Genomic DNA, 21,068 nt, shown 5'->3' on the forward strand with positions numbered 1-21,068 from the left:
CCAGGTGTGGTCTCACTAGGGCAGAGCAAAGGGGGAGAAGGACCTCTCTTGACCCACTAACCACAGCCCTGTGTACCCCAGGATGCCATTGGCTTTCTTGGCCATGAAGCCACATTACTGGTCATGGTCATCCTGCTTTCCACCAGGACCCCCAGGTCCCGTTCCCCTATGCTGCCCTATTCCCCTATGCAGAGAAGTGTCACCTCCCACGTGCAGAACTGTCAGCTCATCACAGGGGTGGACATGGGTAGGGCAGGTGGGGAGGAGACAGAGCACAAACATTTCCCAAAGGGCACAAAACCTGGGCTTTGCCATCCCCTTACACTGCTGTTCCAACCAGTGGGACACATCATCTTGTGAAGGCCAGTCTTGCTGAGAACCAGCCCTTCAGGGATGAGATCCCAGAGTGAAGCCTGGTACTACAACCACCCTTGGCCTTCTGAAGAGCTCCATAAAGTCCCATCCTGCTCGTGATAACAGATTCATTCCATTAGAGATAACAGCCCAATAAACAAGGTGTTTGTCGAAGTACTGGCTGTGATCTGTGTCTCCTCTGACTCAGTCCCCTATCAGTGAGAAGAGAATTTACAACAGAACAAGACCCTGAAATCCACACAGGCAAGCAGACCTGACAGAGAAGTACAGGGAGTGAGTGTATTTTTAGGAGGACTTGAAAAGCAGCCTGTAGGTGAGTCAGCCAAATGGACACGATCACAAAGCATGACAGCAGTGCTCAGCATGACAGCTTATGTCTCCCCCCTGCCTACAGGAGTTACACTCACACATCCCAACACAACATGGGAATTCAGGTTCCCAAAGTCTCTATTTCCCACTTGAAAGCATCAACCCACTTTAATTTTTCCCACTGCTTCTATGGGTCTTTCCAGCCCTGGCTCCAGTGCTGTCCATGAGGTACAATCAGCCCTCTGTGTTGTTTTAACACTCACCATCATGCCAGTGGGACCCCGGACTCCTATGACACCCTCATCACCCTGTTAGGATGAAGAGGGGTAGTAATGACCATCAGCAATCAGAAACTCAACATGCGCAGACCCAACTCTGCCAAACCACCCCACTGGAGACAACAGGAATTAAGCACCACTATACCCAACCCAACACATTCCATTCTCAAAGGAGTTGTCCAACCTCTTCACTTACACCTCAATCAGCATTAGGTGCCTATGGATCTGGATCAAAGACCCTAAAGGGCCTGAGATTATCCCCATGTCACTGCAGGTAGACACTGTTTGGAGTGGTTAGAGAAGACTGAAGTTTTAAGTTCAGCTTCTCCTCAGTCCCTGAGAGAAACAGGGATTTGTGAGATGATCAGCACCTGGTTCAGCCTGATACAAATCACTACAAAAAGGCATCTTTTCCCCTCTGTTGGTATAGAGGGGCTCTGGTAGGACTATCTCAGAAGATATCTGAGGCTGGATGACCTCATGCATGCCTTCCAAAGACATACTTCCATCCAACAAAGGCATGTCCAACAAAGGACAGAGCTCTGAGATGTTTCTGGGACAAAGAGACTGAGCATGATTTCAGCAGGACTCACCACAGTAAACAAGGCAGCCAGGAATTCACCTGGAACTCATACCACTGACTTTCAGAAGGAAGAAGCCATCAGTCAACAGAAACTTTGGAGACCAATGTGAGGCTTATATTCATGCTCTGCTGTGCTTTACAGATACTGCAGGTCTTGTTCTGAACCTCCCTTTAAGCTATTGGCTGCTTATAAACTTTGCTATGAGGGATAGCTGTCCTGGTGGGTCTGTGAGTCCTTTTATGACCTCCCTAGGTGGATCCTACAAGACCTACCTGCCTTTGGGATGCCTAGACTAAATCCTGTGAGGCCCAATTTAGATGTCTCATATACAGCCAATGCAATCTGAGATTCTGTGATTCACTTTAGATTTATGATGGAGTCAGAAGAGCAGGTACATTATTTCATCATTTCCTTCAGCTAATGAAGCTGGAGTGAGGTTTACCCCAGACCTTTCACAGCTGTTGGCATTCTCATTAAGTGTTCTGTCTCAGGGGCCCTGTTGAACAGTTCTGCTGGCAGATGGGGAGTTTGTCTAAATGGATTGCAGCATAAAATCAGTTTATTTGTGGAACAGCCACAGAAGCAGCCAATTGAGACAAAGCCTCTGATTACAGCTCAAGAAGTTGTCCCTGGGGTCTTTACCAGAGGAAGACCAAAACTTCACAGCAGCGTGAGGAAAAGTGGATGTTGCTGTCCCAAGGAGGATGTGGGTTGGTTTCCCTTTGCCAGGACAAAGGGAAGGAAGAGAGGAATGAGGATAAAAGAGTTGAGGTAAATTTCTGAAGGAACAAGCTTGAAGGTAGCACCCCAAAATGTAAAAAGATGAGGTAGTTCCTCACTGAGCTGCTAGGATCAAAACACACAGATGTAGGTCTGTAGATACTGCCTTCAACACTCACATCTAGCCAATGAAAGCACAGCCACTAGTCAACAGGGCAGGATTCACTTAGCCATGCAGTTGACCAGTGTGATCTGTAGTGCTTGAGGGTGTCTAATTGTGAAGAGGATGCTAATTGGAATCTGTGGACAGATGCTGGTCAGTGCCAGCTGCAGTTGGGCATAGCATTGTCCATCACCTCCAAATCTGACTGGTGAAAAATTAAGGAGGGCTCTGAAATCAGCCTTTTGGGCACCTTCTAAAATGGGTGAGGGGGAAGTGATGGTATAAAGTTGCTTCCAAAAGAGGGTAAGCTGCAAGAAGTCACAGAATCACAAGGTTGGGAAAGACCTTTGAGATCATCAAGTCCAACCATTCCCATCCTAAGCTAAATGGGAATAGGAATGGTTGGACTTGATGATCTCAAAGGCCTTTTCCAATCTTAAATCAAGCCAGGAATATTTATGGAGGCACCTACCTGAGGGCCAGGCAGTCCACGGGGACCTCTTGGGCCAGCTGTTCCCACGCCAATTTCTCCCTGAGAAACAGAGAATCCCAGAGGTCTCATTCAGAACAAGGGATCCACATCACACACTTGCTGATTAGCTTGACCATGACTTGAAAGTCACAGAAAGAGTCAGGAGACTCACACCCATGGACTTCCTGCTGCTCTTACTGGAGGATGCTCCAGCACCCATGGGGAAGGAGAGCACGAGTGTGCAAGAGGCTGGATGGGGTCAATGATAAGGAGCCAGGGGAGGGCAGCGGGCTGTGTCATTGCCACTCTAGGATCTCAGCTACTTGTGGCCTACCTGGTAGGTTTGCACTGACCTTGTTGCCTTTGGGTCCAGGTGTCCCAGGAATCCCCTGTGGAGTGAAAAAATAAACACGGAAGGGAGGACTTTGCTTAGTCTGTCCTCCATGCTCTCCATTCCTAGAGCTCCATCCAGGACCTAACCCTCTCTTCTTAATCATCCCTCTGTTGCTCAAAAGACATTGGAATAATGTACAAAAGTCACCTCTCTTCCTGGGGATCCTGGTGGTCCTGAAGGCCCAGTGAATCCATTCCGTCCTCTCTTCCCACGCTCCCCCTATTGACAACAAAATCAGGATGAGAATACCCTGATAGAAACATCCTGCTTCCCTACAGCCAGCCAGAAAGCAGGACCTGGTGGCTCTAGCTGTTCCCTGCACTGTCTGCAAGCAGGAGGAACAGCCTTTTGGGTGCTCCCCATGTGAGCCTCTTGTTTGAGAAGGAGCTCCAGCTGCACCAAGACCCTGAGTTTAGGCACACTAAACACCCCACCCCACCTTCAGCTAAGCCTCCATGTCCTTGCAATGAGATATTATGCATTGCTCCCTGTGTTCCCAGAGGCTAATGACACCCCAAACCCCTTGGCTGTCACTACTCCTTTTCTTCCCAATCACCTCATTAAGTAACATCACTCCATTTAAGAGAACAGTGGTTCCCCACCTTAGTTGGAGCTTCACTGCTGTTTGATTGAACTTGAAGGTCATCCAACCCCTGTACCAAACTTTTTGGCTTGTTTTTCCCCCAACTACACCAGTTGGCCTAATAAAAGCTGCTACTTCTCCTTTTGCAGCCAGACTTTGTTCCTCCTTCTCTTCACTATGTATAGGCTCAGGATCTGGAGTGAGGGTCTTGACCCACAGCGGACACCTGGTGTAGATGGTCCCAGTAGGACCATTGTTGTTATCACCTTGAGATGGCTAAAACAAACATGTAGCTCCCTCTCTGCACACTACCTACCTTCTGTCCAGGCATCCCAGGAAGACCTGGAGCTCCTCTGTCCCCCTGTGACCCAGGGGTGCCAGCGTTACCACGAATGCCCTGAATGCCCTGAGCTCCTGGAGGTCCTGGTGCCCCTGGCTCACCCTGTTGAGTGAATCACAAGGAATTTGGATCTTAGGTGGGATTAACTGCCCCCCACTGCAAAGGTCCTGGTGAAAGCCTGGAGTTTCTCCATGAATTCACATAAATACACAGAATTAGGGCTACCCCCTCCAGCCCAGGTCCAAAAGTGACATCTTAAGGTTGCAAAAAAGGGCTGTACCACTGCATTCCAAGTGAGGAGGCCTTATCTGCAGACCTTCAGAGCTCTGCAGTGAATTCAAACCCTGCAATGGCCCAGGGCACTGCAGAAATGCATCTCTGCTGAACTCAACATTCCCTGGGGTTTTTCCTCTGGACCCCACCTGCTTTGAAGTGGCCCTCTGAAGGACACAGAGCATGCCCTCTGTCCCATACCCATGTGATGGTGTCCCTGCCTTCCCACGTTGGGACTGGTTTTGGTGTTTTATCTTTGCAGTCCCAGCCAGCTCTGTGCTCCACACTCACTGGTGGATTGATCAGCAAGGACTACAAAGAGAAAGATCCAGAAAAAAACAAGTGAGGTCCTAACTAGAAGAGAAGAAAGGATTACCTTAAATCCAGGTGGCCCAGCCTGGCCAACAGGACCTCTGAACCCAACTCCTGGTTCTCCCTGTGAGGAGAAGAAGGTCAGGAAAAATCAAGACCACTTCTTTCCACTGTGGGCCCACCAAAATGAGACCTGGCTTCCTGCTGCTCCTCAGACAGCCAGCTGAAGCCCCTCAGAGCTGATATTGGAGGGTTTCTACAGAGCCCTCACTGATCATCACACCTTGTTTAGATGGTGGGAAGGTCTTATCTGATTTTGAGAGACAAAGCTGCTGAGAGCATTTAAACAGCTTTAGAAGAGAGGGAATTGAGTTTCAGGAATATTAACAGAGATGGTGTCAGAGGAGTCTGTGTGAGGCTCACATAGTCTGACATTGCTCATTTATATGGTGGGTGTCCTGTCTACATGAACCACCTGAAATCCCTCCCTAGTCAGCAGAGAGATGCTGGGTCCCCAGCAAGTGACTGGCCAGACTGAGCTCGTATCTCAAGAGGTTACCTGGACACCTCCCCCTGAGACAGGGAGGTTAGGTGTAGGAATAGGAGGAGCAAGAGCAAGAGGAAAGCTCTCAGAGTGTAGGAGAAGACACCCCTGATGGTGGTCCCAACGTTGTTCTTTACCTTTTGACCATTTTCACCTCTGTCTCCTTTGGTGCCCTGTGAAATACAGAGAGAGTTACCAAGCCTGTGCAAGAGGTGACATAAAGTACCACCTCAGTGTAACCCTGAGCAAGAGCAAAGGTTTCCAGTTGTGCTCACAGCCTACTGCAACGTGGAGCAACTGGTACCTCTGACCTCTTTTCCCCAGAGGAGGTGGGCAGTGGCTGCATGCCTGGGAAAGAGCTGAATGCTCTAACAGAGCCACACTGCTCCCAGGAAGGAGTTGGAATGCTGGGTTGGCCCAGCAGATTGTGACTTTGATATGGCAACCTCCAGTGCAGGATTTGGGCCACTTAGCTGGTAATTCTGTCCTCCTCCAGCTGCTGACACCAATTCCACAGCTCACCTTTTCTCCAGGTTCTCCCATCTCCCCAGGCTGCCCCTGCAAGACAAAAACCATCCAACTTCCAGCTACCTCCCCTCCCTCCCTTCTTGTGCCTTGTCCCCAGGATGCTGCACCACACAGGTCCATGCAAAGTACCCCATGCCCATTGAGACATGCCTTCTAACAACTACCTAACCTTGCCTGATCTCCTCAATATTTGGGTTCCACCACCCCAGATCTACCATTTGATCCGTATTAAGTCCTTGTTCCCAAAATTGTTTATGAAATGGTGTTTTGTATGGCCCTTCTTCCATCCCCATCCTCATGTCAGGGATGGCTTTTGCTTGTCTGTCACCTGGTTTAGTTCACTGATCCAGCAGAAAATGAACATCAGGAAAGAAAAGACCTATTACTGCTGAGCATGTGGCAGATGAACATGAGAATTGCTAGAAGGGAGGGAACAAACATGCATCCCAGTTCAGGGGTAAAGGTATGGTCTCCCATAGACCCTAAACATCCTCTCTACCACTACATAGAATCATAGAATGGTCTGGATTGGAAGGATCACAGAGCTCCAGCCCCCCTGCCACAGGCAGGGACACCAACCTCCAGGCCTGGAGCTACACAAGGTTGCCCAGGGCCCCATCCCCTCTTAGCATAGAAAGCCTTCTCCTGGTCTCAGAGGCTCAGGACAGAAAAGCAGTATCACTACCTTTTCTCCTTTGTCTCCACGGACTCCTGGAGCTCCCATTTCTCCCTGGAAAAGAACAGGCAACATCTTCAGTGGCAAATGCACATTGCTACAAGGAATTTTTCCTTCCCTGTTTGGACCAGGTAGGTGGTGTCCTTGTTCCTGCGTGAGCTCTTGGCACACATCTGTGGAGGAACCCCTCATTACCACCACTTACGTTCCCAGACCAGATCGGGGATGTCCCTAACTCCTTCCATCTCTTCTGTAGAGTGGAAATGCAGAGAGAAAACTCCAGACATTGCAAAGCAAGGTCTAGATATGAGTGGTAAGCTGAGCTCTCCCTGCCCCAGGATACTGCAGATGTTAAAGGATACCATGAGTTTGAGGGACAAGTCATAGAATCATAGAATCATAGACTGGTGTGGGTTGGAAGGGACCCCAAGGATCACAGAGTTCCAACCCCCCTGCCACAGGCAGGGCCACCAACCTCCAGGCCTGGAGCTATACAAGGTTGCCCAGGGCCCCAGCCAGCCTGGCCTTGAACACCCCCAGGGACGGGGAATCTACTACTTCTCTGGGCAGCCCCTTCCAGCACCAAGTCCACAGAGAACAAAGCTATTGAGCACCCTCAAAACACAAAACCCTTGTTTGGCTCAGCTTTGAAAGCCTGAAATCTCTGCTCATTAGCAATGGCCACAGTTGTTAATTACTATGTGTTGAACCTGGCCAGTTTTCACCCCTGATTCCTCAGTCTCTGGGAGATGGATTTCTATCCTGGCTCCCTCCACATGCCATTGGGTATGTCCCATTAAAAGCTGACATAAAAGCACTGACCTTTTGTCCATGGGAGGGTGGATCTGCTGGGCCAGTTTCCTCCTTCTATAAGAAAAGAAACAGAACAAGGCTGGAGTGCCCAGGAGACAGGACCAGCTGCATCCTCACTGCATGTGTCTGTGGTAAGAGGAGTACAACATGAACTCTGTACCTTAATTCTCCTTGGGTGATGAGGGCCTGGGTATCCCTTGAATCAAAAAAGAAAAAGGTGTGAGAGAATTTGGAGAAACATTTTGCCCTTGAGTCACAGAGAAGATATCTTGGAGGAGCAAGGTGCTAAGCAGCAAGTAGGGAGGCTGGAGGTATCTCACAGAGAAGCTGTGAGGGATCTTGAAAGGCTCCTGGTTGGATATGGTGTGACCTCCAGGGTCACAGAATCACAGAATCATAGGGGTTGGAAGGGACCTCCAGAGATCATCAGGACCAACCCCCCTGCCAAAGCAGGGTCCCTAGGACAGGTCACACAGGTCGGTGTCCAGATGGGGCTGGAATCTCTCCAGAGAAGGAGACTCCACACCCCCTGGGCAGCCTGTCCCAGGGCTCTGTCACCTGGTCCTCCTGATCTGCTCCAGCCCAGATGGGACATCTGAGAGCTGGTGCTGCCCATTGCATGTGAGATGCTAGGATTTATGAACCAAGAAATGCCTTGGTATTGGCTTTTGGCAATGGCACAGAAGTCCCTCCTTGACCCTTTAAAGAAAGTTGGGAGAAGAAGTGTGTTTTCTCATGGTGTGGATGAGCTCAGCTCAGTGCTGCTGCTCCTCTTGGGAATAGAGGGCATTAACCACTTTCAGAGACACTCATTCAAACCTGGGGGAAATCTGTTCAGAATTTCTCACCCTTAACTCCTGGAAATAAATCTTTCTGTCTTAAATTTTGCAAAAAATCAGCTCTTGGCACTTTCCATGTGTGGCATAGTGTGTTAAAGTCAGCAGTGTAATGGTGCAGCTATGCCAGAGATGTTTGTGTTTATAAACACACACATAGAGTTACACACTTACATGCACATACAAATATTGCCTATGCTCCCAGAACACAAAACACCCTTCAGTCATGCTGCTTTCCCCATGAACCAGGTTATTATGTTCCCTCATTGATTAACTTTGATTTTCCCCACTTCTGTTTCTGAGCATCACGTTTCCCTTGCCAGATACCAGGAGAACAATCTGCTCTGCCAAGAAAAACAGCTCCTTCTGCAGCTGTTTCTTGCTTTATTTATTAATGTTTATCACTGTTTATTAATGTTTATCACTAACCTTTCACACCCCCACTCTACATTCACTAGGACTTTACACAATTGAGAGGGAAGTGGGGTTGCTCTTGTGTCCAGGTGTCCCAATTGTATGGGGTCTTCACTCACCGTGGATCCAGACAGGGATTTCCGGGCTCCTGGTGCACCTGGGGGATGAACCTGTGATGGAGCCAACAAGGAAGGCTCACTGCTTCCTCCTGGATCATGCTGTTGGCTCTGCTCTTCCACACATGCCAGCCCAAAGGTGCCGTGGTGAAGTGGGGTCTTCATTGTGTGTCTGTCATGTTTGGCAGATCTTCTGGTTCTAATTGGTCTTGGGAACACAGAGCCATCGCCTGAATTCACATTTTCCTGTGGGAAGGAAAGTGGCATCCTGCTGAGAACCTGATATTTAATAATCATCATCATCATCATCGGTCACTCCAGCTGGAGGCTGGTCACCAGTGGCACCCCCAGGGCTCAGTCCTGGGTCCAGTCTTATTCAACATCTTTATCAATGACCTGGGTGAAGGGATTGGATGTTCCCTCAGTCAGTTTGCAGATGACACTAAACTAGGAAGAAGTGTTGATCTGCCTGAGGGTGGGGAGGCTCTTCAGAGGGGTCTGGCCAGGCTGGAGCCATGGGCTGAGACCAACGGGATGAGGTTCAACAAGGCCAAGGGCAGAGTCCTGCCCATGGGGCATGACAACCCCCAGCAGAGCTACAGGCTGGGGCAGAGCGGCTGGAGAGCTGCTGGGAGAAGGACCTGGGGGTGTGGGGTGACTGCAGACTGAATATGAGCCAGCAGTGTGCCCAGGTGGCCAAGAAGGCCAATGGCATCCTGGCTTGTATCAAAAATAGTGTGGCCAGTAGGTCTGGGGAGGGGATTGTGCCCCTGGGCTGGGCACTGGGGAGGCTGCAGCTGGAGTGCTGGGTCCAGTTCTGGGCTCCTCAGCACCAGAAGGACATGGGGGTCCTGGAGCGAGTGCAGAGAAGGGCAACCAGGCTGGGGAAGGGGCTGGAGGGCAAATCCTCTGAGGAGCAGCTGAGGGAGCTGGGGGTGCTGAGCCTGGAGAAGAGGAGGCTGAGGGGAGACCTTCTCCCCACCTACAACTACCTGAAGGGAGGTTGCAGAGAGGTGGGCGATGGTCTCTTCAGCCAGGGGACGGGAGATGGAACAAGGGGCAATGGGCTCAAGCTGCCCCAGGGCAGGTTTAGATTAGATATTAGAAAAAAAATTTTACTGAAATTGTTGTCAGGGCTGGAACAGGCTGCCCAGGGAGGGGGTTGAGTCACCTTCCCTGGATGTGTTAAAAAAAAGGGTAGATGAGGTATTTAGGGATATGGTTTAGCATAGGATGGGAATGGTTGGACTTGATGATCTTCAAAGGTCTTTTCCAACCTTGTGATTCTGTCTTTCTGTGTATAATAAACAATTAGTTTACTGCTATTTCAAAGAAATAAAACCCACTTAAAATACTGCAACTTTGAAATTTAACTCCCTCCCTGCACCAGCCCTGCCACACCCACTACACGCTTAATGTACCAAATGTACCTGATTGGAAGAAGATGATGATTAATGCCTATTAATGTCTACAAGTTCATCTGCCACTTGGGGATGTTTGCAGTGCTCATGATTTTGGCCAATATAGTTTTAAAGCACTCACAGTAAAGCTTGTACAAATAGTTACCTGCCTGGCTTGTACATTGTTTGTTCTTTTCCATATTAGCAATAGTAATCTACTTGCCATTGTGAAAATGACAATATTCCCAGCTGCTGGATATCTCAGTGTACAGTAATTATTCCCTGAACCACACAGTGGATGCACTGCAGTGTAGCTTTGGTGGTCAGGAGGTCAAGGGAGGTGATTTTTTCCCCCCTCTGCTCTTGTGAGACCCTACCTGGAGTGCTGTGTCCAGTTCTGGAGTCCCCAACATAAGGAGGACATGGAACTGTTGGAATGGGTTCAGAGGAGGCCACGAAGATGATCAGAGGGCTGGACCATCTCTGCTGTGAAGCCAGGCTGAGAGAGTTGGGCTGGTCCAGCCTAGAGAAGAGAAGGCTCTGGGGAGATCTTATAGCAGCCTTCCATGACCTGAAGGGGCCTACAAGAAAACTGGGGAGGGACTTTTTAGAAGGGCCTGGTGTGACAGGGTGAGGGGGAATTGCTTTAAATTGGAAGGGGGGAGATTTAGATTGGATATTAAGAATAAATTCTTCACTCTGAGGGCGGTGAGGCCCTGGCACAGGTTGCCAAGGGTGGCGGTGGCTGCCCCCTTCTTGGAAGTGTTCAAGGCCTGGTTGGATGGGGCCTTGAGCAGCCAGGTACAGCAAAAGGTGTCACTACCCATGGCAGGGGGTTGGAATTTGATGATCTTTGAGGTCCCTTCCAACCCAAACTATTCTATGAATATTTTAATATGAAATCCCCAAAAGCAGTGAGTTTATTTATAATGAAAGCAAGCCAGGCACCTCCTTGTACCCCAACCCCAGTTCTGAGATCTGCCAAGAGCACATGAAGGAGAGGAAAAAAATCAGGATGGGGTGTAGTTATTTAGCACTATTCCCACATTTTTTTTGTTCCAGAACAAAACCCTAGAATCATCTCAATTAATTTCACCTAGAAGTACCCATTGAAACTTTGAAATAGTCAAAGTTAAGGGAAAACAAGTCCTAAATGAAGGATTTCCAAGAAATGCTGGTTAGTCTGGCCCTGGACATGATGCTGTCAGGTTTGCAGGGATGATAGTCATGATTTGATGGATTTTTAACTAGACAGGTGATAGTTTCACCTGGTGGCTAATGAAGCCAGGAAGCTTCTGACTCACTGAAATACGTAAGGAAGAAAAAAAAAGATGGTTTTGGTCCAATTAAAATGGAAATTCTTTCCTGAAAGATGCCAAGGATGACAGAAGGAGGAGTAAAAGAGTGGTCGGTGACGTGCTGGCACAGATTGCTCAGGGGAGCTGTGGAGTGCCCATCTTGGGTGGGTTTTGTAGGACAAGCTAGAGAAACATCTCCTAGACTTAGGTATAGAAGACCTGTGTGGGTCAGATGGCACCATCACGTGGGATGATGTGGATGTTCCCATCCATCCTGCACTGGGTCACGACTCATCTGCATACAGATAGCTGTAAAATGCCACTGCTCTTTAGCATGGATCCACATTCAATTTGCAGATGTATGAATAGCATCCCAAGGCAGCGTTGAGACAAACCCACGGGTTGCCAAGACCTCACTGAGGTTTTGAAGGCGACCTGTATGCACACGGGCTCATAAAACTGCCATTTATCAGGCTGGTGGGAAATTGGAGGGGTTAATAACTCTCCTTCAGTCTGCAATTCCTCTGCAATTTTATCAGTTTCCTGCTCTGAGATGCGAGCAATAAGGGACCTCAAAGAAAAGTAGAGAGGCTGCTGCTTTCTAAAGAAATTATTTACTGATGGCAGGTGGGAGTGTAAAAATAAAAGGAAAATACAAAAGGGAGAAAAGGGGGAAAGGAACAGATAGAATTAGGACAGGAAAGAGAAAAATGGAAATTAAAGGGAGAGAGAAAAAAAAAAAATCCCACAAAGAAAGAGGTACAGGAAAGAGAAATAGGACAGGCCAAGAAGGTATCAGGTAGGAAAATTGGCTATGGGTTTATCCACATGGACACAACCAGGGGCATTTATCTGAATTAACTCTGACAATGAGTAAGCTTAACTGCAGGGAATTTGGGGGATGGAGGAGGCAGGAAATGACCAGTATGGTCCTGTAATGCCAAAGAAGTGGCTCATCCAAGGAAAGAGTAACCGGCCACCTCTTCTCGCGCAGGCACGTGTACCTGGGCTCATCCTGCCTCTTTATATCAGTTAATTTGCTTCCTCCATTAACTCCTGTCAGCCAGAAATTGCACCTCTGAGATGAAGCTCTTGGGCTATTACAGGTTGCTTCTCTCTAGGGCCCCATGAACCTTTTTAACAGGTAAAAAAATCTGTGATTACAGCTGCTGCTGCTGGGAAAACAACCAACTTCATTTCACTCCCTTCCCATTGCCCTCTGCTGAGTTAAGTTTGGCTGTGGGAGCCACCGGGGATGGGAGGATGCAGGAGGTGCAGGGAGACAGGGGCTGCTCCTGTTTCTCTACCTTCAGACCACTCTTTCACAGAATCACAGAGCTGTAGGGGTTGGAAGGGATCTCTAGAGATCATCGGGTCCAACCCCCCTGCCAAAGCAGCTCCCCAGCTCATATTGCACAGGTCAGTGTCCAGACAGGTCTTGAATATCTCCAGAGAAGGAGACTCCACACCCCCCTGGGCAGCCTGTCCCAGGGCTCTGTCACCCTGGCTGTGAATCAGCAGCAGCACAATGAGGGTCTGGAGGCTGCAGTAGGTGAGCAAATGGGGTCCTGGGGGTCCTGGGACCTCCTGGAGAACATGAAGAATTTCTTTTCTGCCCCATTGTTGCCAGATACCAAAGAAATAGGACACCACCTTCATTTTTTTCCCTTTAAAACCAATTCCATCACTTAAAACAGGGCTTCACCTCCCCACATGCAGAAGTTCTTGGCAGCTTCTGGCTCCAGGCTTGGTGAGGAGTACACAGAATCACAGACTCACAGGGGTGGGAAGGGACCTCCAGAGACCATCGGGTCCAACCCCCTGCCAAAGCAGGGTCCCTAGGACAGGTCACACAGGTCGGTGTCCAGATGGGGCTGGAATCTCTCCAGAGAAGGAGACTCCACACCCCCTGGGCAGCCTGTCCCAGGGCTCCCTCACCCTCACTGGCAAGAAGTTCTTCCCCACATTGGGGGGGAACTCCCTGTGCTCCAACTTGAGCCCATCGCCCCTTGTCCTGTCCCCACAGCCACTGAGAAGAGGCTGCCCATGTCCCCCTGTGTCCCACCCTTCAGATATTGATAACCACTGATCAGATCCCCTCTCAGGCTTCTTTTCTCAAGGCTGAACAGTTCTTTCAGCCACTTCTTTTCAGCCTTTTCCCTTCTCCTGAAGTTAAAAGGGATTTTACACCAAATGCAACTAAGGAAAACACCCCAAGAATGCAGATCCCATCCTGCTGAGGGGGGGTTTCAAGTGCCCTAAAAAGAATTTGTGGTGGCTGTTCCATGTTTACAAATGCCCTGACCAAATGGGCATTATCAGACATGAGAGCAGAAAGGGTGATGCTCTCAGCCCACCTTTCAAACAACTTGTCATTTGATGGGGAGTCCTGGGGTTCAGAAAAAGGTGTCTGGCAATACCAGCTTGTAGGATTACACCAATAATTTATCACTAGTCACCTAGGGGAAGAATCACTGTTGGATGGCAGTGATATTTTCTCCTTCTCTGGAGAGATTCCAGCCCCATCTGGACCTGTGTGACCTGTCCTAGGGACCCTGCTTTGGCAGGGGGTTGGACCTGATGAGCTCTGGAGGTCCCTTCCCACCCCTACAGCTCTGTGAGTCTGTGATATTGCACATGCTAATCAACCTGTGGGGCTTTTGAACACCAGCCCCAACAGGGCAAGAGATCATCTCTATAAACCCCATGTGCAAACTTTCTTCCAACCCCCTGAGCTCTGCTCCTGATAACTCCAGACAGACAGACAATTGCTGCCTTGCCATGTCTCCCTACAGCCTGCTCCCGGGGTTAATCAGCTTCAGCTCTAATTTCCCATCTGAATTAGAAGCCTCTGGTTTCCTCCCTGAGGCTCTCCTGACGTTCACCTCAAGATTAAAGAGCCCTTCAACATTTGGTATCTCCTCCCTGCGAAAGGTCTTCGATGTGGAAATCAAGTCATCTCAGGCACCCAGAGTTTGGCTAAAAAATGCCCAGTCTTGTGTCTCTTGTGATAAATGGGTCTGTGAGCCACCTCCAAATCAGTCTTTGTGTCTCTGCTCTGCACTCCCCATGGCACCAAACAGGACGTGGGGGTTACTTTTGGTCCTTGGGGTGCAGGGATTACATTAATTGCTTCTGCCCCTGATGACTGAGGACAGTTCTTTCTGTCCAGATGCCACATTTGACATGGCCACACAGTTGCTTTTCCTTGCGGGTGTCACAGCCACAGTGTCTGGGCACATGGATGCTCTTAGATCCCAGGCATCCAATCACAGAATCACCTGGGTTGGAAGAGACCCTTATGATCATCGAGTCCAACCACAGCCTAACCCTGCCCAGCCCACCTCTAGATCATGTCCTTAAGGATTTCATCTACATGCCATTTAAATACCTCCAGGGACAGTAACTCCACCACGTCCTTTTGCAGCCTGTCCCAATGCCTGACAACCCTTTCAGTAAAGAAATTCTTCCTGATATCCAACCTAAATCTCCCCTGGTGCAATTTTAAGCCATTTCCTCTCATCCTATCACTTGTCACCCAAGAGAAGAGACCGACCCTGACATCTCTGCAACCGCCTTGCAGGTAGTTGTAGAGAGGCATGAGGTTTCCCCTCAGCCTCCTCTTCTCAAGACTAAAAAGCCCCAGCTCTCTCAGCCATTCCTCACAGGATTTGTGCTCCAGAGCCTTTACCAGCTTCGTTGCCCTTCTCTGGATGTGCTCCAGCATCTCAACATCCTTCTTGTGGTGAGGGGGCCAAAACTGGACACAGAACTCAAGATACAGCCTCATCATCAGACAAATAGGCGTGACTCCCATGTCACTGAGGAAGAAGATGCTGTGTCTGTGTCATTAATCACTCCATGCAGGGCCATATGTGAAGCTTTGAGGTGTCTGCTCACAGAGACCATCCAGCACAGATAAATTCCACAGTTTCAAATGGAGCCACAGATTCATGACTCTCCAGTTCCATGGTGTCCAGGTGCAGGTCCACAGGGATTAAGCTCTACCTGCTTTCAAGAAGACACCAAAACCCTCCCACCTCAGCCAGCATCACGCAGCCCAATCCCACAAGAAACAAGAGGGTTTGGGCTCCATCCTCCATGCCTCCAGGTTTCCCTCCAGCTTAACCATTTCCACCCAGGGGATGTGGTGCATCCAGGAGGAGAAACAAAGCTGATGGATGCTAACAGCACAAACCACAGTCTCCAGAGCTGCAGCTTACCAAGTGTGTGTTTGTGCTGGGAGCCCTCTCGTGGCTCCTGCAATATCGTTTGTTCTGGCTTCATGATTCAGAGAGCAGTTAATTTGCAGAGCCAGACGGGAGACAGCTAAAGCAATGGGAACAGAAGCCAGTGTTCAGCCTAAACCAGAGCGAGTTTTCCTCCAACAAAGTCTCCCCACTTCAAGCTACCCCCTCACTGCTGTTCCTAGAAATACCCTCACTGATGTCATTCCTAGCTGCCAGCAAACTTCCAAGGGATTTTTCCTTCCACTTTCTGAGGCTGTTGGCAGCCTGTCTCTGAGTATTGTCAAAAGGAGAGTTCCCTGCATCTGAGAGGAGCAAATCTGCATGCAAAGGGGCTTAAAGCAGCACTGGATGAATGGATTTTGCTGGGCTGTGCACTTGTGGTTACAACGATGCTCAAACTGGAGGGTGCTGGGGACATGGCAATGGAGTGTGGTTTGGGCTCTGAGAAGAAAATGCATCCCAAGGGGGAGGGAAGGGGCAGGAAAAAAAGTGAAATGGGATGTTAGGGGTCATACAGCCACACTGCAGCAACACCACAACTTATTGGTCATCAGCTGAGCTGTGGTAACTGCTGCTACTAGCCTGGATGCATCCTCCAACTTTGCTGGACACGACAGAATGTGTCTTAAGAGGGGATGGACACGTGCTTGTAAACCAGTTGTAGCTCCTGGCTGTGGAGGAATCCTCTGCCATGCTTCCACCCCTCAGCTGAATTGCAGTAGCAAACCACTTTGACTTACTAAGACCTTGATGCAAGGGGTAAGGTGAGCCACCCTGCATCATATTTCCACTGGGACAGTCACCTTGGCTCAGCTGATCCACAGAAGCCTTGTTAAATTAGAATTTGCTCTTGTTGCTGAGTCCTTAGAAAGGAAAAAGCTCCTAAATTCTTCAGTAGACCCTAAAATTCTCTTCTTTAAGGGAATCAGACTCTACACTCCAGAGCTGGACTCAGGAGGGTGCATACCAGAGTCTAAGAGGCTAATGCTGTGCAGGGAGACCTGTGGACTATTCTGAGACATCTGTGGAAAGTAAGAAAGGAAAGGAAATACCTTGTCAGGGGGCACAGCTGAAATTCACTGTCTGGGGGCTGCACTGTCCCTGCAGTATCACAAGTCTGATTTACAAAAGTATTGGGAACCATCAACTATTCAAGCAGCCAAACCCAAGTAACAGGCCAAATGCTGTGGCCAGATCAATGCAGATTAGAAAGAGATTGTCCCTTTTTTGTCCCCCCAAAGTGGGTAATTAACCAATAAAACATTTCCCAAGGGCTCTGGGGGGTGCCCACTTTCCTGACTATGCAAAGGACAAGTTTGGCCATCAACCTCCTCCCCAGGTCCCACATTGGAGCAGTGGTTTCACCCAGGGACGTAGAGGAAGTTCCATTTCAACATGAGGAGAAACTTATGCACTCTGTGGGTGCCCAAGCCGTGGGACAGGCTACCCAGAGAGGTTGTGGAGTCTCCTTCTCTGGGGAGATCCCAGACTTGCCTGGATGCTGCCCTGTACAGCCTGCTTGAGGTGATCCTGCTCTGACAGGGGGTTGGATTAGATGATCTCTAGAGGTCCCTGCCAACCCCTACTGTACTGTGAATCTGTGGGGGAGGGCTAAAAGCACCAGGTGAGAGATGTGCACCTCAGTCCCTTCCAGGAGGGCTAAGAGCACCAGGTGAGAGATGTGCATCTCAGTCCCTTCCAGTCTATCACTTATCTCCACCTTGGTCCAGAACTTCTGGGTTAGACATACATGGCTGGTGTCCCACTGTGGTTGGCCTTCCACCCTCTCCTCCAGGGACTTGAGAAGCTCCACTGATTGGTTTCCTTGCAGATCATCTTCTCTGTGTGTTGGGGGCACAGCCAAGCTCTGCAGAGGGGGATGGATAAGCAAGAACACAATATCTCCCTAATTACCAGAGCAGATGGAAAGTGGGACCTTTTTCCAGGCTCTGACACTGCTTCATGCAAAGATCCTTAGCCTTTCTCTAACTTAGCTTTTCACTGCAGTAAAATAGGGGCAAAACTCACAGAACTGCAATGATTTGTCCAATCAAGCTCTGAGAAACATAATTCCCTTGCATCTATTAAATCAGCATGAGTGGAAAATGAATTCAAAGTCACTGAACAGGCATTTACATACATTGCTGAGAGAAGTGTTCATCCCTCTTGAGTCTCTCTCCTTCATTCTTTCCTCAGACGTTTTCTCCAAGGACTCTGGAGGGTTTCCTAGGTACTGGTTCTCAGGTTCACCAGCAGTTGGACCCTGTGGAGACCAAAGGAGGTTACTTTTTTCTATGCCAAAATGTCATCCACAATACTCTGCTTTACCAGCACTGCCATGAAAACAACAGCATTCTCAGGGACAGCAGGACAAGGCTGAAGAGTTAAGGTGCCAAGACCCCTCTTGTATCTTACTTGGGAAGTGCCAACAAGGATGGGCTGGGGCAGACTGCAAGGGTTCTTGGGCTGGAGGGCTGCTTTGACCCCTTCAGTGCCAACTCTCTGGTTGAAGTCCAGCCTAGACAGGCTGACTTAATATGAGTGGAGAGGTCCTCAACCCGTTCTGCCAAATTGGGTTGGACTCCCAAAGTCCAGAAAAGACAGTCTTGGTGTCTCTGTACCCCAAATCCCAACACTGCTGGCTCCAGGGTTGCTGGCATACCTCCAGTTTGGGTCTCTTGGTGCAAGCACATCTGTGGATGAGTGCTTCCTACCCTCTCAAACCCCTAAACTGTTATCACCCAGGATGCAGTGATCCATCCAGAAAAGCAACATGTCTCACCTGAGATCACACTGCTTGGATGAGTCTATCTCACTCTAAGTGCCTGAGCCACTGGGTCATTGTTAAACCAACCACAAAGGAAGATGAAATCATCATGAGTTAGCTCCAAACACCCCTCACAGATCTTGCACTCCAGTTAGACACAACATTTCCTCCCAGTGACCAACAAGGGTTTGTGGAAAGTGACTCACTTCTTGGCTGTCATACAAAGAAGGTCAGAAAACCCCCCACCACAGCTGCAGGGACTATTTCCTGGACTATCCCTTACCAGGACCTGACTAGTTCAGGCAAATTAAGATCCATGACTCCTCCAGCTGCTATGAGAGGTGACCTGGATACAACCCTCTGATGTTATAGCTGAAGGTGTGCTGCACCACCTTGGAACTTGGGTCCAGCAGAGAGATTAAGCCTTAGCATTGCCAATAAATTCCTAATTCCCATAACCACAAGCTGTCTGCTACTTGCAATTACAAAGGATGCAGGTGACTAGATTTTCACTAGCAAACAAGGGCTGTGGGGTCATGGCAGGGACTCCTCTCTTGGGCAGCCTCAACCTGGTCTGGTAGCAGGACTGGATCCATCTCTGCTTGAGCAGGAGAGATGCACCAAATGACAGCCTCCAAGTAAGATTTGCAGAACAAGTTCAACAGAACATCAGCTTCAAATCAGCCCAGTCCATGCTGATTTTTGCTCAGAAGGCTAGAAGGATGGAGAGGAAGGGAGTAGGATTATCAGGAGGCATCACTGGAGGGTGGACTGGGAGCTGACAGTATGCACTGGATGTGCAGTCTCTCAGTGTTATTGCTGCAGCAGACCAGATGGACAGGAGCATTGATCTCCTTGACTGCACTCCATCTGATCCACTGTTTATTTTCACCTTAGGGAGTTCTCCAGACACTGGCACACTAAACAGAGCCTTCACCTCCAGGCTCTGTGCTTCTTCTGCCTCTTCGGTGCTGGGCAGGACATCATGAGAAGTATCAAACACTGGTGAATCCTGCAACATCCAAAAAAATGACAAACCTGAGCTCCTGGGAACCACACATGCAAAGAGCTGGGTCCTGATGTGTTATTTCTGCCTTCTGCCCCACCTCTCCAGCATGCTGTGTCCCACCTGGCCACTCTTCTGAACCAGGATGGAGGGAGTAGTAAACCATCTGGCCACCTCCAAGCCTTCCTTCCAAGCTAGACCTGCTGCCCTGTGAGGATCCCTCATGTTTTTGAGGCTACCATTGTGGTCTTTTGTCATTCTTTCAGCTGCTTTGCTCCCCTCACACACCCCTCTCCAGCAACCCCCAGTTCTCAAAGGACATGAAGAGGTTGATGGCTTTGGAGGATGGTTTTTACCTACTTGCATCAACAAGTGTTGACAGGTTGTTCCCACTGAAGAAAAGAGTGCTTTGGAATCCCACCAGTTTCACTTGAAGATCCACATTCCTGGTGCAAGACATGAGCCCCTTCCAACTTAACTGTTCCTTATGTGTTTGCAAGTCACCATAACCCACCTGATGACAGGGGTGACCCCAAAGCCTTCAATGATTCATTTCTCACTCTCTCATTTCCTTCAAGGTCTTTCTGTCCCCTGAGGACGACTGATGACAATACACATGCTGTGTTCAGTGGTGTGTAGAGGTACCTGCTTTCTCCTGGAGGTCTTGCTTGTCCTGGAGCCACCGAGCTGCCACATGAACCCATCCAGCCCATCCCTCAGGAGCACGTTGGAGAGGTCCTTCAGCAGTGCCAGCTGCAACCAGTGGGGACCATTAAGGCAACAGCTCAGTGCCACCCTCTTGTTCCTGGCTCACAACACTGAAACAAGGAACTGATGGACTTTCAGTGGGGTCACAGGGCACCTGGTGAAGCGACGTGCCCAGAAGCCAGTACCTGATTTAAATACTGGTGTCTACAGTCTGGGTGTCTAGGAACTGATCAGTGGTGCTTATGTCATGGGTATCCCTATCCTAAATAAAATGCCTACATTTGACCAGCAAGAGAAGACCCACACTGGTTGTACAGACCCAGGGCTGAAGTACAAGCCAACCCAGGTGGTAGTACCAAGCTCTGAAGGGGTATTTTCCAAGTCTTAATGTCACATGGGCTTCAAAGCCATGATCCACCCCATAAGATAGCAGCAGCAAAGCTGTCCATGAAGTATATTTAAATATATCTAGTAAGCTGTGAAAGGAAATGTAAGGACCTTGCCTTCTCATAAATGCCAGTGTGGAACCTGGGGGAGGACACATCATCTCCAGAAGGCCACATGGAAAAGCTTAATCACAACAACCCTCTTAGAAGGAAGGTCAAAGAGCTACCCACCTTGATACCATTTGCTTCAAAAAGCCTCTCCAGATCCTGCAAGAGGAAAGAATGATCAGAACTTCTTCTCTCTCCTCCAGCCCAGGAATCTGGTCCTGTGTTTGATGGTTAAACCTGGGGTGCACATGGCATCCCCTCTGCCATCCCACCCCCAGACACAGAGGGAGGTGTTTGCAACATTAATATGCTCTATAAATTTTATTTTATTTACCTTCATTTCCACTCCTTTGCCTGGTGGACCTGGTTCTCCCTTCAAATGAAGAAGAGCAACTTATTAAGTCATTAATGTTTG

General features: G+C 49.2%; 1 protein-coding gene across 1 annotated transcript in view; it reads right to left on the reverse strand.

Moving 5' to 3' along the window:
* The window catches only part of LOC311204962 (uncharacterized protein), a gene marked incomplete at its 5' end in the record, with an annotated part of 119,553 nt that overhangs the window by 40,736 nt on the left and 57,749 nt on the right, over nucleotides 1-21,068 (reverse strand). Inside the window, 17 exons of the mRNA XM_084279228.1 lie at nucleotides 948-992; nucleotides 2,902-2,961; nucleotides 3,255-3,290; nucleotides 3,443-3,514; nucleotides 4,195-4,320; nucleotides 4,868-4,927; nucleotides 5,485-5,520; nucleotides 5,870-5,905; nucleotides 6,561-6,605; nucleotides 7,374-7,418; nucleotides 7,525-7,560; nucleotides 8,734-8,784; nucleotides 17,429-17,545; nucleotides 17,819-17,941; nucleotides 20,097-20,204; nucleotides 20,777-20,812; nucleotides 20,988-21,026. Of these exons, the coding sequence (XP_084135354.1) occupies nucleotides 948-992; nucleotides 2,902-2,961; nucleotides 3,255-3,290; nucleotides 3,443-3,514; nucleotides 4,195-4,320; nucleotides 4,868-4,927; nucleotides 5,485-5,520; nucleotides 5,870-5,905; nucleotides 6,561-6,605; nucleotides 7,374-7,418; nucleotides 7,525-7,560; nucleotides 8,734-8,784; nucleotides 17,429-17,545; nucleotides 17,819-17,941; nucleotides 20,097-20,204; nucleotides 20,777-20,812; nucleotides 20,988-21,026 (1,071 nt within the window). The remainder of the gene's footprint in view (nucleotides 1-947; nucleotides 993-2,901; nucleotides 2,962-3,254; nucleotides 3,291-3,442; nucleotides 3,515-4,194; nucleotides 4,321-4,867; nucleotides 4,928-5,484; nucleotides 5,521-5,869; nucleotides 5,906-6,560; nucleotides 6,606-7,373; nucleotides 7,419-7,524; nucleotides 7,561-8,733; nucleotides 8,785-17,428; nucleotides 17,546-17,818; nucleotides 17,942-20,096; nucleotides 20,205-20,776; nucleotides 20,813-20,987; nucleotides 21,027-21,068) is intronic.

The sequence above is a fragment of the Gallinula chloropus genome, assembly GCF_964237585.1.
Source record: "Gallinula chloropus genome assembly, chromosome: 1".
Classification (NCBI taxonomy): Eukaryota; Metazoa; Chordata; class Aves; order Gruiformes; family Rallidae; genus Gallinula; species Gallinula chloropus.